Raw genomic sequence first — 20,405 nt, 5'->3', positions numbered from 1 at the left:
TAGCAAATAATTAAATTTGTTATCTTATTATTTTGTTATAATCATTAATTTGCTGTTATTAAAAAGCAAACATTTCAGTGTTTACTAGAAATCAAACAATTCAACCGGATACACAAAAGAAAGTTTATTTAAGAATATTTAAGCATATATTGCATTTATTCTAAAAAATATATGTAACTTCACTAAGCTTTCTCATATCGTCAATAATATAAACAATCGATAAGCAAACTTATAGTATCGAGTCACGAAGAAAAACGTAGTCCTTGCAAGTAGGTCAAAATCACAGTTTTAAAGCGGCAAAAGGTAGACGTAAAAAATTTCATTAAACAATGATTTCGAATGATGTATCACATAGTGCACATGTACCTAAAAGCGAAGATCTTTTGTAAGAGACAAAAAATCTAGTTTTGAAGCACCTACTTTCAAATTCTATACTACGTTTGGTACATTTTTTCATGTCTCTCTTTTCTATAAAAATGTTTAATACAAAAGTGCAAATTTTTAATTGCCGAATTTTAACACATTACTACTTCTTTGATACCTTATCCAATCTTTTAATTATTTCCAGACACAGCTGCACTGATATATTTTTACAAAGAACAAAACACACGATCGATGTAACAAACAATATACTTTCATTTCGCAAATATATCGACGATTTCTAATTCCTTAAAAAGGTCTGCACCTCTGTTAAAGACATATTCATCACGTAATGCACCGTTCGAAAACATTTTACTTTTTATCTTCTACTGTTTCAAGATCATAGCTTCGCTCACTTCTGTGGATTATTCTACATACAACATTTTTATACTCCAATTTACCGTTAACACGTATCTTCGCCGATACTGTGAAAAAAGAAAAAATTAAATCCTATCGGGATTTTGATTTATAATACAGAAGAATGTTATCAACGAATCATTTGGTCTAATTTTACTTGCACTGTACGTTGCTTTAATTGGTTGAAATAAAAGAGTTATACTGCGTACGTATAAGATACATATATCTGAAGCTTAATAACGTTTCAATAATTTTCCGTACGACAGCAATTAATGATTAAGGGAGCAGAATCTTTCAATTCGAAAAGCTAAAAATTGTATAACTATAAAACGTTACGTTATATATATATAAAATTGGAACTGTTTAGAAGCTGAAAGGTTGTCAGTGTTCCGCGAGGAAAAGGTGTTTCAGACCATTAAACGAAGACGAGTAAGAAGAGAAAATCAACGAAAGCAATTGGAGCACGTACCAATTCAAAGATGAGATCCTTCTCATCGAGATGCCTCAATTCGTGTCTGGACCGTCTCTGAGGTCTGCCCGCGTTTCCCGAGCTAACCTGCTGACCTCCTGGTTGGCCCGAATCCCCGGGCGAAACACTCAGAAAAGTGGGCGTCCCGTCGATCGTATTCACGATCGGCTTTAGCAAACCACCGCGTTCGAACTCGTGAGCTGAGATTTTTCGAACAGGCGTTGTGGCACCTGATCCGCCAGAACCACCCCGGCCGGAAGATGACGTGCCACCTGCATGGGTGGGACTGGATAGCTCCATGCAGCTGCTTGACGACGATGTTGGCGTCGCGTGCGAGACCAGCCACATATCTACCGTTTGTCTCGTCACTTTCCTGTTGAACGATCCACGTTACAATCTTAAACGAACAGTTCTTACAGAAAATACACTGTAAGTGCCAAGAAACGAGTTTTTCAGGAGCAGATGATATCTTGTACGTTAATGTAGACCAAATTCGTGAAAAAGACAAGTGTATCTGTATAACCTGTGTGTGCTATTTATTAGTTGTAGAGAAAACTCAATGTTCCATTTATTTAGATAAATGAGAAAAGACAAGGAACAATTAATTAAAGTTTATTGATGCTTGTATATAGCTTGCTCTATAAAGGCAACATCGTGACACTATTTTCTAGCATTATTAATAACTATTTAGAGATGGAAATTGTACTTGAATTCTGTAGTAGAGTATTTTCACTGATATATAGAACACTTTCCAATAAAGAGTCAAATTTTTCAATTTTGGCACTTACAATGTTTGCACTCTTAAAATGCCTTGTTTATTTTATCATTATAATATCATGTGACAGTTACTCTTAGATTTTGCGCCTGTCTCGTCACTTTCCTGTTCAACAATTCTCGTTACAATCCTAAATCCTTCACTTGTTTATTTTATTATTAAAATATCGTGCGATTTAGTTAGTCTAAAAAAAATTCGCGTTTATCGTATCAATCGACCCGCGACAGGATAACGTTAAGATGTTTACAGTTTCTGCGAGATATTGTATAAGCCAATTATTATATTATCTTTTCCCTTTATCGATTTCACTTTATAAATTCTGTTTATCATGTAATCCTTTCCAGTTCCAAATGGTAAACTAACTATTTCTTAACACTGAAAACTAGATAAGATGTTTTTTGCCGGTAACTGCTACTTGTAAATGTAAATTTATACACATGGGTAACTGACCGTACGGCCTGCAAGACTCATACTACTTGAAAACATCGTATCGTCAGTTGTTGACAACATTTATCCTCCCTTTTTTTGCAAATTAACGCATTAGTTTGCGGCGAAGCTTATACGTTATGGTTTCATTTTTGGTCACATTGCTTTAGATACGCGTAAATTATTGTCGCTCGTACTCTTAATAGCTCTTTAAATGAGTACAACAAGCATCAGATATTAGGAGAAGATTAGTGAAAATTATATCTCTACGAAAGCAGCCAATGAACATTAAGAAGCAACAAATGAATAATAGATGCCTGTAATTTGTATCGCTCCATTAAAAGTAACATATTTGGAATATAATTACACGAATTATTCTTAATTGGTTGATAAAAAGAGTATTTAGGAATAATAAGGCTGTTCTTAAAATAAAAAAATAGGACGGTAATTATGCGTTGAGTATTTAGTCCATACGTTATACGGGTAACGGAAAACGCAATTTATAATACGCAATTTAGCTTCACAAGAGGTTCAGATAAAATGACAATTTAATTAATACAATTGAGTACGTATCCGAAAATAAATTGCATCCTTGATTCCATTCTACATTTTTATAGGAATATAATTATATATTATTTATATGTATTAAGAGCAATAATTCCATAGAATTTTTACACTAAAGTTAGACAAAAAAGAAAAAAATTCGTGATCACAAAGTGTCATTTATTGTATCTAATATGCAGATGGAACTAATGTTATAAAAAATATGTTATAAAAGAACGATGTAGGCTTGTGCATTTAATGTTTTAAGGCTTTAAGATAATATTTTATGATTTTTATGATTAATCGTGAATATCATATATTTTATTCAACATGTGATCATGAAAACTTATATTAGAAAAAATAAAATATAGTGAATATAGTAAATATAGTAAAAGCAGGTAATTCGGATAACTGTAATTAAGTTATTGTTACTTTGTTTTTCTATCGAAATCTGACAGCCACCTTCGGTTCTTGACATAAGATGCCGCAACATTTCTTCTCGAATTCGGATAAAGCAACAATTTTTACTTATTACACTTACTTAAGCAACTAGAAAAATACGGCTTGAAAACAAATGATCGCGAGCGCATAAATTTCGCTAAAGAGTATATTATAACAAACTACTGTCACTTTCTATAAATCTATGATCAATGCTAACGAATCCAAATTTAGATTAATATCAAACTAAAAGGTAAAACGAAAGTTACTTGAAATACATAGCTGCCAGTGTAAGACACGATGATGAATTGATAATATCGCATGGAGCTACTTGAGCAATAAATAAGTTGGACAGTTACCAAGTATCGAAGGAAAATGTATAGCAGCAAAATATGTAGATTTATTGCGAGAAAATGTATTTGCATCTAATGAAAAATTCATAGAATACGGGATATATAAAAAGTATATGTATTAGCTGTGAAGATTGTTAAAAAAGTGATAGAAAGAAAAATGATATATCGTTGGTTATTTGGCCATGCAGTATTCCAAACTGAAATGCTATTCAGTAATTATCGAGACGAATTAGATATGCAAATATCGGAAACAGCTTGGTACCATTGCTTATTACTATTATTTAACAAAATTTACCGTTATTATTTATCACCTCGGTAATTATTAAATACAACTACGTAACCGTCATTTTATCACGATTTTCTAACGCTGCGACTTCCTTCGTAATAAGTTTTACTTTTGATTCGAGCAAACATGTTGTTCGTTAATTTTGCTATTAGCCCGATATTCAATAAAATTATTTCCTTCGCTATTAATTCGAGGATTGAATATTTTTATTGTTATTATATTTATGTATTTAAGACTGTATCAACCTTTATTTGCATTTGTTTTCACACTTAATTTTATTACCCGTTCTTTTTCCCGTTATTTTATTCAAACGCAAAGTCTAATTAAATACCAACGAGATTCTACAGACGAATTGACTACAGTAGCAAGAAGACAATCAAGTACAATTCTTAGGTACATTCGCTACCAGCGTTATATTGGGTCGTAACATAAGTAAGTTCCGTTAAACTCAAGATTTTTCTTTATTTGACCGAACTTACTTGAAGGTTTCTTGTAGGCAACGCTGTAAACGCAAAAATTAAAACATGTTTTTTTTATCGTATAACATCCTACATATCAATGGGAACACTGTGGTACAGAATTTAAGAGCAATTTCTACTTGTAATAATAATATTAAATTAAAAAAAAAAAGTAAAAATTTCCAATAGTGTATATACAAAACGATATAAAAGCCATTAAGCGATGAACATGATCGAATACTAAATACTATCAATTTTATAATAATTCTTACTCGGAATATTATAAAATATATTTTTGTAATAAAGATTTTGTAATAAAGATTTTGTAATAAAGATTTTGTAATAAAGATTTTGTAATAAATCTTGAAAAAATGTATTTTTTGTTTTATACAAGTTATCTAGGGACAAAGAAGATCGGTACTTACCGTGCCGGCAAATTTAAATGAATGACACATTCGGATTTCTCTGCAACTAATAAATGACACATACAGACCTTTCTACAAATGCATTTCTTTTTCTATCGAATTTCTACTATATTAGTCCAAAGAATAGAAAATGTTATGACGAATTTGGATTGTCGTACATTAAAGACCGTACAACGATCAGAACAAATTAAATTTCGAAAATGATTTGAAGTCAAAGAAGATACTTCACTCTCCTACAAAATTCGATGTCTGCCACTTACACGGTTGCCTATAAGAAGTCCTCATTTATGTTACAACTCGATATACCTCATGTCCCAAAACTAATTTAGATTTAATTCTATTTATAGTACGGAATAAATAAACAATGCAATTGATGCGTTTGATTAACAAAAAGGAATGCATTGTTACTGCCTACAAAAGTATATTGTACAAAAGTACAAGGAATAAAACGTATCCTTCGATGGACGTTATGGTGCACGATGTACCTGTTGTACTAGCAAACATATTAATAATAATAAGTCACCTTTATATTTTGATAAGGACCTTTCATAGACGCAATTATCATCAACCCGAATTCAATATCGTAATAACGTATCTCAAACTATGTGATCATTTTGATAACAACCTAAGAAAGTAATCGTTGACGAAGTCGGGGTGTTCGTCGAGCCAAGCCTCCATGCGGGCGTATTCCGGATCGTAGACGGCGGAAGTCGAAGAATAGTAACCACCGGCGGACTTTCCATCTTGCACCTGTTGCAACGTACCCTGACCAGCCATAGCAGTTTGCACCCCTTGCATCCCCTGCACACAAGGAGCTGCCGTCTCCGCCGTCATCCTCGGTTCTTCGATGCTCCGCAAGTGCAGGCCTACTTGACAAACCAACTATCATCGTTATGTATTCTTTTTTGCGTTTCAATTCTTAAACTAAAAAGTAAACTAAACTTTGAAAGCAGATTATTTCATGATTCGTGATTTCTTCGTTGAAAAACACATCCTCTTGGCAAATAATGCAGGTTGAATGCGTTCGCGTGAACAAAATGAATAAAATAAAAAGAAACGAAATTAAAATATAAACTTTCCTATGGCGTATCAAAATTGTTATTCTCAATTCTGTTTTCATACGGTCGATAGGCTACCGAAGAAAACGTTGAAAAATACAGTGCATATGAAAAAGTAGAATAGAAGATTGCCGATGTAAAAATCCAATGTAAAATAAATACTAAATTGGTTTTAAATAAAAATCTTCGATCAAATTTTCATTTTATTTGTATTCGTTGTAGTACAATTTTTATTTCATACGCTTGTAAGGATCATTATATGTAAATATATCGAGTAAATTATCCTTCATAAGGAAAATAATAATTTCACCAATTCAAGAAAGAATAAAACTAACGTATGTATTGAAGATGAAATCGGGGAAAATTCGTCGTAATTTGATGTATTGAAAGGACTCTCAGAACTCGGCATTGCCACTTTATTCCGCGACAAATAGGTTTTCTATAAATGGAGAGGGAAAAAGAAACGGGATGAAAAGAAAAAAGCGGCAGGTAATTGAATTGTCTCAAAAAACTTAAACCAAAGTCGAAGAACAAATACAAGAAAAAGGCACCAAAAAAGGTTTCGAGTACATAAAGAGATAAAAAAAAGACGTGTTAAATCAAATTTAAATGTGGAAAAAGTGGATTGTGAGAAATAATAATGTAAATAATAATATAACGTTCTGGTGTAAATTCTATCTGGAAAACAATTTAGGTGAAACAATCACTGTTCGTAGTAAATTATCAATTACATTGTACTATAAACAAAGAGTAAATAAAAGATAAAACATTTTTATATGTACAAAAAGATTGTCTCGAAGCTTAGCGATTTGGAAGTTTGCGCTACAAGAATTTTCTCTCGGCAAATACATTATTTATAATTTCGCATTATACTGCAATAACTCATTAATTAAAGTTACATAGACCTTCCTGCTTTAACGTGTTGCTCTACATGTGTAAGTATTAATTGATACAACAGAGAGATAAAGTTTCGAAATTTTAATATGAATAAATGTAAATTTACGAATATTTTACAAAAATACGTGATAAATTACGTTAAAGATTATGCATGATAAATACCTGTGTTGCTGCGTGCAAATGCATATGATAAAAAATTCTGCCAAAATATAAACATCCACGAACATGAATGTATGCACTCATAGACTGAGAAACAGAAGGGGGAAGAGAAAGAGAGAGAGGGGGGGGGAGGAGAAAGGTAAGTTAGTAAGTACCAGATTGAAATCTTTTTAATGCTGGCAATTAGCGTCCACAAATCCTTGGGACGATTTGCAACAGGGTGCACCACGCTAACTATCATACCACAAATGAATATATTTTATGAGAAACGAAACGTCGAGATATGTTGGTATATTTACACATATTTACAAAGGATACATTGTTCGCAGTATACGTTTGTGAATTTCTTTCATACACAATAAATTTCGAATTATCAGATTCACATTTCAGTCGTTTTAAATAAAATTCCACACACGACCTGCTGAGTACAATGACTTGCTCAAAAAATCTTGACAGATGAAATTGACTTCTTAATTGTGGAATTGATTCAATAATACGTAGTAACTGCTACTACTACTCGCCAACTAATTAGTTTCGCTGTGTCAAAACGTCACGATACGGAATTTAAAGTATTCATAGTTAGTCTCGAACTTACACACATTTTTAAATAAATCGTTAAATCAAAGTTAATATCCATATGCAGATTACACCACAAATCTCACCTGTCAAAGTTATTTCAAAATTACATAGAAGCAAATGTTTCCTTCTTTTCATGTTTTATGTGATTTTGATGTGAGAAACTGGTCTCGACAGCAAAGTTTGAACAAATCTCACGCACTATGAATATTATATCCTTTATAATTCTAGGTGTTCTAATAAGCAGGATGTCGATAACTTATTCTATTTAGGAGATATTCACTTGTAACAGGTTATGCAACTCATGGTGTATCCTTATTGACAACATCGTGGTCACTTTCTAAATGGTCATTTCCCATTGAGATTTTGAAGACTTACTCTACAGTCATCTTTAAAGAACAATAAGACATTGACTTATTTAGCTTATTCGCGAATTACACTTTTTATTGGAATAGAATCAACCAATCATAAATGAACAACCTCCTTAGAAACCAATTCGTCAATAAAAAAACGAGAATTCTTCTCTCAAGTAATATATCACGTCACTCAGTTCTTTACATTTCTATGACGTAACGTCATATCGTGTTGATTCCGACGCAATTAAATGCTGTTTAGAACGTAAGTACAAAACGCAATGAAAAAGGAACTTCAACCTTAATTTACCGTAAGAGATGTTCATTATTATATCTTAGAAATGAGATACTTGGAATAGATTTTATAATAACTGCCAAAATCACATAATTCGTAATCTTTCCCCTGAAAAATATTTAGAAATAGATATAACGTATTTTAATTTCCAGCAATCAATGAGATATCAATTAGTACAACCTTGCACCTATTGTATGCCTCATAACAAACAAGTATTTTCTTTCGTCATTTGATTTTACGTTACTTAGATCATAAATGAAAGTCGATAAAATTTCTGATAAAATTCGACAAAACTTCTAGAATTTAATAGGATTTTCATGCCATTCTTTTTTTACGATTAAAAGTTTGCAAGTTGCAAACTTCCATCAACATGGATACGCATTTTGTCGTAAAATAAGATTATGTATAGTGGATGTAGAAAATACTGGTACACTCTTTAAAACGCAATAACTTTTCTAAAATTAGATCAAACGACTTGAGGGTTTTTTTTTAGAAATTAGAAGAATTAGTTTGCTAAACAACGAGTAAAAAAAAGGTCACTTTTTACAGATTTTTTTCATCTAAACCTGTAATAAAAAATTTAAATAACACGTTCTGTAGATATATTTCACCTATTACACACTGAGAACATCGAAATCGATTGATGTAGAAACAAGCGAAAGGCATCGAAAGGTATAGATTTAATAGATCGAAAGTCGTGAAAAGCTGCGGCTTTCACCATTTTTAACCGTTTATAGCTCATAGCAACGTTAACCGATCTCGATAAAATTTTCTGTAATGTAGATACATATGACCAACGTAAAACGACAAAACGTACTTTTTAAATTTTCATTTACATTCCATAGACTCAGATAAGAAAGTCGTAAAAAGTGACCTTTACTATTTTCGTCGCTTTTCCGACCGATTGCAATTTTTTTGAACCTCTTCTTACACGTCATCCATCGTCGTCTTTTACAAGTTATCATTGTAAATTAATTCTTCTAACTTCTCGAAGAAATTCAATTCACTGACCATTGGTTTGGTCCAATTTTTAAAAAGTTATTCTGTCTAAAAAAGAAAACAAAAAAAAAAGGAGCGTACGAATATTTTTTGAATATGCTACCTGTGTTGCTTTCATGCGTCTTTAAAACTTAATTTCCATACGCTTCTGTTCCACTATATTTTCATACGCCAGTATAAAAAAAAACATCTACCAAATAAAGTAAAACTCTTTTATGTTGCAATAAAATAAAAAAGTGTCAACGTGCTTTCTTGTTTTCACAGCTTCTTACTCGTAATCCTTAAAATGTTTCCGATACAACGTATGGAGACACGACGGAGTTGCATAAAGTTTCAAAGGCTACGACAGAGTCAAGAAATGGACCATTATTCCGAAATATTTCTTTCTTTTTGAGCATTTATTTTCTGAGCATTATTTTTTACAAGAATAATTGAAACGTTAATTGAGTATAAAAACTGAAACTGCTTGAGCAGTTTGCATGGGATTTTCCATTTTAATCCAGTGGTTACAAGTAGCTCTCATAGATGAAAACCATAAAAAAAGTAAATCATCGGCAACTATACTAGAAATTTACTTAAAAAGCAATGAAAATATCGGTTGATTATGTCTTCCACTTCCAATCAAACTTCAGAACGACGGCGAAACTGGAAATGACATAAATGAGAGCTTAAAGGTATTTCGCATCTGCTTCAACGATCAAATGACAAACCTACGTTGGTATAATAATCCTGAAAAAAATTGGAAGGTATTGGAAATCAAATCGGAGTTTGATAGAATTTCTATAAACGTCCAAAAAAATAATTTTTCTTCAGAAATGCTGTCATTACATATGTCATGTATTCACGTTATATTAGTTCCAACGGCTAGTGAAAGTATTCGAATACTTGTGGATATGTTTTGTGAATATGATACATTTTGAAATTCCATTGTCATCGAAACCGCACCTAACTATCACGGTTATATTAGTAAAATTTCGAACGATCTCGAAAATATTTTTATATTATAAGTAAGATATATTTTACAGAAATAATGAAAGTATTTAAACAAGTAATCATCCACGATAATGATAAGTCTCGGTATCCAGTGAGATCATCTTTAACACTCTCTATACGCTGACTATGATGACTATTAATACTGTATACTACTGTTTTACTGGATATAAGATTGCAGTAAACACTTTGCAACTTCTAAATATATTTTCAGATTAGATTCAAATTTTGGCAATGTACGACCGGCAGTCGCGTCTCGTTATATTACTATTATGCTAAGAAAATATTAAAATGTTTTATACGCACAATATGCACATACAAATTTTCTATGGTATGTATGTAGGTCTATATAAGTAAGATCAAACGCATAAAGTATTAATTAACCAAAATAAAGCGTTACGGAGCTTCTAGGCTACCTTTCGTTGATATCAATTTGCACACAGAAGTTTTTGTTATACGACGACCTCGTTAAATTGTCGAAAGAGCAACGAAGATGGAATATAAATTGCAAGATGGTAGTGCAGCAGCAATGCCGGAAATTCCGAGACGGCATGGCGTCGCGATTAAATTTATATTCATTTCACGATCAACTGACTCAACTTTTGAAACATTCTGCGCTATCAACACAACCGTTACAAAAAAAGGCACAAATTATGATATACTAGAGGTTTGCATACAATTCTATATGACGTCGTTGTTGTAATAACCTCCCAAAATTTTCTTTTCTTTTTTTCAAATTTATACTATTTTCATTACATTCTAAATAGGAAAGTGACGTAAATATTTGAAATTATACATTTTCGAGTACGATCTAATGTTCTACTACGAACATCTGAAATACAGCAAAGTTTCCTAACTATCCACTTCGTAACCTAAAATTATTATTTCAAATTTCCACTTTTAATTTTAAGTATATGTTGAGTACAGATACGGCAGGTTATTAGAAATTACGCGATAAACTCTATATTACGAATATCAAACACTTTTCAACTATTTGAAACTTAAATATTGAGATATTACGTAACTAATAATTATACAAGTTACATGTTTTGGCAATAACTCAAAAATATGTATATGTGCAGAATCATTTTAGTTATGCATGAATCGTGAATACAAAAGTATTGACAACGGATTCAATTTACGATTCAAATATTTTATTTGCTTCATTTAAATATTTGTGATCGGCATATTGATAAATGCATAGTCGGCGAGAGCGCAGTTTCAGAATTTAGAACAGATGTAAAGGAAATAGATATTTACTAACAAGGAGATGGCAAGAACTGCGTAATCTCGAAACAGTTGGCTGTATGTACATACTTCAAATTGACGCAAAAACAGCCCCAAAAATATCTGAGCATATAACTCTTTGTTTTCCAGAATAAACCCTTGTCGATTATATTTACTTTCGTTCAATCTGAAATTAGCTAAATTTAAGTATACTTGTCAAATCTTCAAAGTAGATTATCTCGAAAATAAAGCCTCGGGTGACAAAATATTGTACCGAATCTTTTTTTTTTTTTTTTTGTTTTCTACATGTAGAATCACATCCTGCTCTGTTTTACTACGATTAACCATGCCATACATATAAAGCACATAAAATAACTGCAAAGAACCAGAAATACGACGTTGCCAACGCAACGATTCGTGTCTCTTCATGCTCAAGTATTATACGTAGGTACAATAAATTTTTATGACGTGATATCTACCATAAAACAAAATCGGAGTATACGATATAAATTCGATACCGTCCTACAACGAGTCGCATGATTTTATAGTTAGGAAAATTTGGAAATCTTAATCAATTTGATACGAGCGAAGAAAGATCGTTCATTAACATAAATAATATTACGTGGTCTACACGAGAATATAAAAAATGGCAATTTGATGGAAAAAATGTTCGATAAAAAAATATCTGGAAATATGTATAACGGAAATATAACGTTCGACTTACGTTGACTCAGAATAATAAAAAATTATAGTACGCTTTTATGTGTCTATCAATCTTGAAATTTGCGTCAAACAAGGAACATGAAATTACCATCGTCCCGGCAACCATGAACGTTGTGCGTGGCAAAGAAAACGAAAGAAAGAAAGATACGATATCATAGTTGACAAGGTGATTTATGGCGCCATGAAACTAATCTCATGGCTTTTTAAGATATCGAAAAAGGTTGCAAATAAACCATGTTACTTTGTTCTATCGAGCAAGGCGAATAAAGAATATAGATAAAATCGGGTAAGTGGCTAATACGATTTTACGAATTATTAACTTCTAGTTCAACCGAATACGAGAAGCTGCTTACAGTAAGAAACGTTACTTGCGACAGCGGATTCCCAACCCGCAAATTCCGAAAGTTATGAAACTTAGAGTATATGTAAAGAATATATAGGTATGTATTATGCATTTTTTTCTTCCTCTTTTTTTTTTACTATCCAAATTTACCCTAAGGGAGTAAAATTGATCCCTGAGAACCCGGCCACTTTCCGCTTTTGCGATATAACACGCAAACTGTAAAAGATAGAAAAAAGGTTTTCAGGCAAAAGCTACTTCTGATATTTTAGATCATGGATTAGCAGATATTGGATTAGGAGCTGATAAAGAATTTATCAAGAGTTATAACGCAAAAGCAGAAAATAGCCGGATTTTCAGGTGTCAATTTCACCCTTAAAGTAAATTTGTGCAACAAAAGACAAAAGAAATTGCATAATATATACCTATATATCCTCTACTCTATCTCTAAAGTTTCGTAACTTTTTAAATTTGTATATTAGCGGTCGTCCCTTGCTACTTTCGCGGACTTCACTGACGTCCATTGGAAACATCAAGAAATAACCATTTCGTATAGGAGTTAGTATTCACGTCTGGCATATGATAATAGCAATCGATATTGCATGTTCGTCAACAGCAGTAAAATACTTTACGATACTTTTATGCCACCATGATATATGTACGTTTATATGACTCTTGCTATACAATCCTATTATATATTTATATACTTGAAGATATTCTATATTGTATATTTTAATATAATAAAATAAAACGCAACTATTTACCACACAGGAATACAGTTTTTCTAGATAAATCTTCGAAACTGATATTGTAGAATATAGCCACATTCTTTGTTATGCTATATATCTATACATAGTCAGCAACTTTCCTATACATATTCAATTTGCAAATAGCTTGCAAATAAACGTTAAGAATATCATTAAATTCGGTCGTGAATGGCTTTTAATTTCATTCTTACACCTTTGCATATGTATTCATATAATACACATTCTTATAAGTATCGAAATACCGAACATCGAATTACAAATATTTAAGTGAAAGTTATACATGGTTTTACGTGAAAAAATAAAACCAAAATGTAGAATATGATTTTCTTCTAGATATTATATTTTCGAGTAAAATTGATTCGAAATATTACGTCTTAATTACTTAATTACGTCTGGGCTTAAAGCATCTTGTTGTAGATTAATGTACTCTCTACTTACGTTTATGTTTATTACGTTGGATAATGCGAAGCACAAAATGGGACACATTCAGGCATGATAAACCTTGTTCCAGATTAGAAACGGATGAGAACATTTTCTATACCGTTTAATCTTGACTTTTTAATCTTAAACTTTGATTTTAGAATTGACAACAATTCCTATAAACGCTTATGACACCGCCGCTTTGCTTCGATATTGGCACAACTCGAAACTTCGGAGGAGAGGCGTTTTAAACTTTACGAACAAACGTCTGTCGGTTCAGTAACATTATAAGGCTGACTTAACACAAGATACGCCACTACTCGCGAAAAGAACACAACGCTTCAGTTGTAGCGTTAGAAAACGACTGAAGATGAACACGTGTAGTTGTAAAACTAAGGCCATGTTGATAGCAGCACAAGTAAGTAATTTCGCCTACTGACGTACAGCTGATGGAATTATACATATACATACCACTTTGCGTGATAAAAGTAAAAACATAATATATACCTTCTATTCGGTAAAAAAAAAAATTTGAAATACTTTATGTTGTGCCACTATCAAAGCAAAACAGTGATATGTTCGATGTTTGTAATTCGTCAGAAGTACAATTTATCTATGGCTGGACATGAAATAGAGCGAAGCAAAACAAAATCATCAACCATATTTAAGGCAATTTCTTCTCTATGAACAACTTTTATTTTATGTTTTCCATTTTTCGTTTCCCGTAGAGCTATTTTTCTTTTCCGATCGTAGTGCCACTGTGTGTGTACGCCGCGTATTTGCGATACACACGAACGAACCACCTTTTATAAATATTAATTCTGTTACTTTTAAAGAGACGTAGAAATGTGATATTCGTATAAGTGTACACTGCAGTACTAAAAATGTCAATGAAACAGCGCAGTGCTACACATGGAAAATCGTAGCCCTTGATTGTGCGTGAACGAAGAAGGTACACCATTTCCTTAACGCTACCAGGTCGTAACTCTTCATTTCGCGAGAGACTAGCCGGCGAAGCTGATGAAAACATTTCACGCAATAACTTGCAAAGATACAGAGGTCCGTACCGAACGACCCGACTTCATTTCTCCCTAAGGTACATTAAACCGCAAACATTCGTAGAAAAAGGGAACCAATTTGATTTCGCGGCAGTTTAAATTAGCGCTATATCAAAGGGCTGTGCGCGATTCCACGCGGCCAATCAGTGTATCAAGAATTCTTTTCTTGGTCTTGGATAATACAAAATCTTAAGATAGCGACATCATGGGAACAGATAGCATTAATCGAGTACGTACGATTTTACACGAGGAAGGTAATTATGAAGAACAATGTATCAATAATTGGGTATATTGTGAACTGTAGATTTAAAAAAAAATGAAACTGTAGAGAAAATAGGTTACAAGATCACGATTAATCTTTCCACTGTTTGTTTCAAAGAAATTACACATTTAATGTAATCCACACAGCGTGTTTCAGAATCCTTATCTCGAAATCTAAAGCGGATATGATCTTACATGTGTGTATTTAAAAGTTAAAAAGATGAAAGTATATAATACAAATACAATTTCTACAGCTACGGATCATTACACTTTAGCACTATTCGTTTAAAATATTATTTTCGATAATGAGGAAGTTATTAAATAAATATGTTTACGTATGCGTGTGTATATAAGTGTAATCCTATGTCAATGTACGTGGTAAAACTCGATTATTTTGAAAGGAAGATTTCTCCATCGCAAATTATCCTAATCTTTGTAAAGACTTGATATTTACATTAGTTTCGTAAGCCGATCATGTCGCCGAGCTATCGACAGGCAGCAAACTCGAGAGTTATGAAGGTGTGTGATTTGTGAGCAAGCTGAGAGTGCCCTTGGTAATTAAGTTGGTTGATTGGCTCTTGGGAGATCCACTTACCTGAGATGAACCACAAGACCTGTTTCTTGTGCGTAGGCACCTACATACATGCGTATCGTCACAAAAATTCATCGTTGACGCATTCAAGATTCGACGAACGTTCTCCTAACAAAAAAGGTGCCATAGATACGGACCTAAAAATTACACGACTTTCTCGACGTTTCCTTCCTATTTTATTCAATATTATACAACTTTTCAAAATCTACGTATCAACCTTAACGATTGAAGAATGATTAACGATTAAAATAAATACACTTGTTCCTAAGTTTCTTATCGATACTTTCCCAAGATCCAACATATTCGTGCACTTTCACAATCGGTACTTTCCTCGATTCCCTAAAGTTGAAAGTTGCTTAAAATGAATTTAGTATAAGAGTGAACCTTTTACATACTAAAAAAGAACAACATATCGATTACAAATGGAGGAATATATTTTGTACTAAAATTACTACTTCCACTTTTTTCGTGTCTCTTTCCTAAAAATTATTTCAATTTTTTGGGACAACCGTACGATCCTTTTTTTATTAGCTGAACAATCTTATTTTGGTGGTACCAATTTACTTTCGCTATTAATTTTAAGTAACTTTTAACTGCGTTCAACATTTTTAACTAGGAAGAGCCTTCTGGCTGCAAAACAGATTTTCAATCTATCTCGTGTGTCTTTCTAATTGTTATTATAAAATCAAGTTTTATACATCTTTTGAACATCTTAACGTTCAATTCTTCAAATTATTTTTTACAGCATTCAATAAAGCATGTACTTTCATACTTACAATGTAATTACAGAAACTGCGCATCGATACATTGTACTTGTTGCACTGTATGTTACTGTATCATTGTTGGTATATGTAGTTACGATATTATTATTCAATGTGAATATTATGGAATATATGCGGTTGATATGGTCGACGCATATATTGTTCGAAAATGATAGAGATTAATGGACGATTTAATTCAAATTTATGTCCCAATAAGTTTATTGTTTCTATAATCGAATTTGCGAGAATTTAAGATATAACCAAATAAATGTTTTAATTATCAATATGCACATTCTTGATATCTCGTAATTGCAAGTATTTTAAATGGATGAAACTGAAAAACGTATGTAGATACGAACCGTTTTATCAGTGCAATTTCAGTAGCAGGATGTTAAATCAGTAATTTCACTATGCTTAATTACCAGTATGTTTGTTGGCATAACGAAAACTGTTTGTCACATTTTCTGAGGTTATTACGATTATCATTATCGCGAACAGAACATATTCTTTAGCAACGTGCCGTATGGATATGTAAAGGAACATAAGCATTAACAATAACGAGTCCCGAAACCTCGCTAAAACCGATGAGAATGTCTATTGTTCCATCGAATTCCATTGCAGTCGTAAACACTACCTTTCTTATAATGGCTACATCACACATGCAGTCCATATACGATAAGCACATCATAAGAGTAGTTACTTTTGTGATTCGATCGTTATTTAGCATTCGATCGTTTATTTAAACGATTATTTCTTATTCGATGCACGTCCAAAGTCATTTGGACACGCCAATATCGCAAAAGGAATTCTTTGAACCGCTGGCATGCTCTATTATACCTATCAGTTTACTCGTAAAGTTAATTCATTGTGATCGTTTAATCGTTATCGATATTTAATCAAAATTTCATTTATGCATTTGGATAAGAGATACGCTTCTGATAGGTTGTGTATATTAAAATTGAACTTAATTATAAATGGTCTAAAATTCTGTATAAACGTTTCAAGAATTGTTTCAGCCTCTGGAATATCTTTCATATATATATATATATCTTTTAATTATCTTCGAGTCTTTAGAATTTTCAGATGTGGACATTCGATAAATTGGTTTAACAATGTTGTAACTGTAGTACAAAGACGTTTATTTCACTGGGAAAACGTCGATAATAATTGCATAGATACATCTGCGTCATCTGGAACAATATTTGGAGAATAAAATAAGTTTGAAAAATAATGATATGGTATTCAAAATATTAGTATGGAAATAAAATATCTATATATTTTGAAAGCTACCATAGCCATTTATATGGCGAGATATTATCTAAAAAGAATTTCACTTTATCCCGTTGTTCAGGATTTAAGCACACAGCTCTATTAATTACATAAACCTATAAAAATAATCGTTTAGGATTTATTTCCTTATGTACACTCTTCTAACCATATATTTTAAGCACGTCATTCAATTAAGAGTTACTGTGTATACGTGCACCTAAAAGTCATATACATGTAAATACTCGTACATCGGTCTATAATATCAGCCTATCTTATTTCTGTTATATCCTCGATACTACCACTTCCGTATATTTCACAATATTTTATTGTTACATTAGTATATTTATATTAATATTATATTACACATTTCTACGTTATAATAAAAAATTGTTAGAATAACCTTTTAAGAACAGACCTCTTTACTTCTTTTCCTGTTTCGCTACTAATGTCGTACAAATCAGTAACGACTTGAAAAAGATAAGCAAATTACGTTACCCTTGATTTTACAATTTCAGTTAGAAATGGTTCGAGAATGTGAAAAAAGTACCAAAGACTCTGACTGCGTCGCGCTGAGAAAATTCCAAAAATTCCCTCACGGAGAAAGAGTGAATAGAAGAATAAGTTGTGTGCACTCGTTTTCTCCGTTGGACTGATACAAAGGTTACGAAGGTTTATTACCATGTCGCGGCATCCCCTCTCGGTGTAATCGGGATCCAAAGCTCGACGTTGCGAAGGATCATGAGGCGCGCTAACTCATCCGTGATGAGTTCTCAAGCGTTCAACGTTGAATTAGCATGGGACTTTTTGCAGTGGGAACAAACCAGCAACGTAGGAATTTTACCCGGTAAACCGTAGCCGTGTTTTTCCACAGGTTCCGTCGGCTCCGATTCGCGCTGTCGCATCGGGATTATTCCGTCCTTTTGTACTTTAACCTACAATATGTCCCCGGCGAAATGCATCAACAGGAAAACGGTAGCATACAAGCAACGACTTCAAAATCTTAATTACGTTGCAATTCTTTATAGCGTCATATAGTTTGTACAAGTTAAATACGTATCTTTTAAATCCCACTATGTTTACCTATCGCTATATCATCGTATTTTATAATAGTCCGTTTGTAACGATTAGTGCTTTTCAGGCCTCCGATCGAAGTAAAAGATTGAAATAAATTGTCATTTTTGTTCTTTTCAATGGACAAACAAAATTTCCGTTGCAGAGGGTTAAACTCCTCTCTGACCTATTTCTTACGTACATCATGTACATTCGAACAGATGAAAAATTGATTTATTCGAACGTTAAAAGTAATTCGATCGGAATTAACGATATATCTCGAGCCAGACGATAAACTATCGTGTAGTGTAATAATCGCCTAGTTCCATTGTTTCGTTTTTATCATTTGCAAAGGATTAAGCATATCGATGATAAAGATACTACGCTACGGCCAATGTTACGGAATTTAACGCCGATATTAATTTCTTTCTAACGTAATGTTTTATACATACACATATACATACGTGCATCTACTTCAAAACGCATCTAATACGTATCTAAGTCACGTATCCAATACCAAACACAGACATCGTCCTGTCTTGCCTTATATTATAATAACAACGATGTTTGGTTTCCACCGAATGACGCGACGTTGTTTGTAACATGCCGGCAAGAACAATAACCAAGATACTTTCGATCGTCGAAGCATTTGGCTTTGCTTCGACGCACCGAACCCCACCTTTTTCAGCACGTTTTGCATGTCCGTGCGTATGCTCTTTTCTTCTGCTGTCCCGCTGTCGCTCTTTTTCTTGTCCTCTCTCTCTCTCTTTTTCTCTCATTTTCTCCTTCTGTTAATATGTATACGGTCAGACACGCGCGATGTACGCGTATGGATGTGAGCGGATGTTGCACATCAGAGAAAAACCGTGTGTCGTCACTGTCATACGACCATCAGGCAAGAACGATCTCTGTCATATGCCTCGTGTACAACATACACGAGTCCTCATCATCAATTTCACTCGAATCAAACATGATGCAATATCGACGATATGAGAGAGACGATAATTTATGATTAGAGTAGAGATATTCTTCAGGCAGGTTGGCTCATAATTCACAATTATATATATGGATTATTCCAGATTTGTACGAAAGAGACTATTTTCGATAAATATCATGATACATTGCGCGATCAACTGGTTTCTAAGTTACTTACGAATAAGCACATAAATTTAGTAAAATGCCAATGAAATTTACCGAATATTCTTCTATAATATGATCGTGACGACAAAAAAATATACATATTTGAGAATGATTCAATCGAAGTTTCCTTTGAGATGTTTAAGAAAAATAAAGAATGCGAAGGGGATTGGACTTTGGCGCCCAAGTTTATCCGATCGTACGCCCTTTGGTTTTTATGTATGAAGAAATTTGCAACAAGAAAAAAGAAAAATAATAAATCAATATGAAGCGACGTGATGATTGATGGATTGAAGCGAGGAACAATGAAAATGAACTTCGTATAGAGAGGAATTCAATTTCTTGCCATTGTCAGTGTTGCGTCGATTGACGGAATTGATGAACATTTTGAAATAGGATACATATTATGCGATAGACGATTACATTCGTTGTCAATCTACTTTTCTTCTGTATCACATACTAACTATAAATCCACTACCACTTCTGTCATACTTCGTATTGTTATCACTATAGCTTTCTGATC

General features: G+C 32.8%; 1 protein-coding gene across 13 annotated transcripts in view; it reads right to left on the bottom strand.

Moving 5' to 3' along the window:
- Positions 1-20,405, bottom strand: part of LOC126928709 (dual 3',5'-cyclic-AMP and -GMP phosphodiesterase 11-like) — a 150,489-nt gene that overhangs the window by 11,836 nt on the left and 118,248 nt on the right. For 7 of the 13 annotated variants that reach the window (XR_007716906.1, XR_007716905.1, XM_050744386.1 and 4 more), the window contains 2 exons: positions 5,576-5,819; positions 1,247-1,619 (listed from right to left, as the gene is read on the bottom strand). Coding sequence is in view for 11 of the 13 variants with exons in the window: in XM_050744386.1 (XP_050600343.1) it covers positions 1,247-1,619; positions 5,576-5,819 (617 nt within the window). In the remaining 2 variants the exon portion in view is untranslated. The remainder of the gene's footprint in view (positions 1-1,246; positions 1,620-5,575; positions 5,820-20,405) is intronic. The other 6 variants (XM_050744391.1, XM_050744395.1, XM_050744392.1 and 3 more) reach the window with 1 other exon arrangement.

The sequence above is a fragment of the Bombus affinis genome, chromosome 2 (genome assembly GCF_024516045.1).
Source record: "Bombus affinis isolate iyBomAffi1 chromosome 2, iyBomAffi1.2, whole genome shotgun sequence".
Classification (NCBI taxonomy): domain Eukaryota; kingdom Metazoa; phylum Arthropoda; class Insecta; order Hymenoptera; family Apidae; genus Bombus; species Bombus affinis.
Note: the sequence above shows the minus strand (reverse complement) of the source record. Positions and strands in the feature narration are given on the sequence as shown.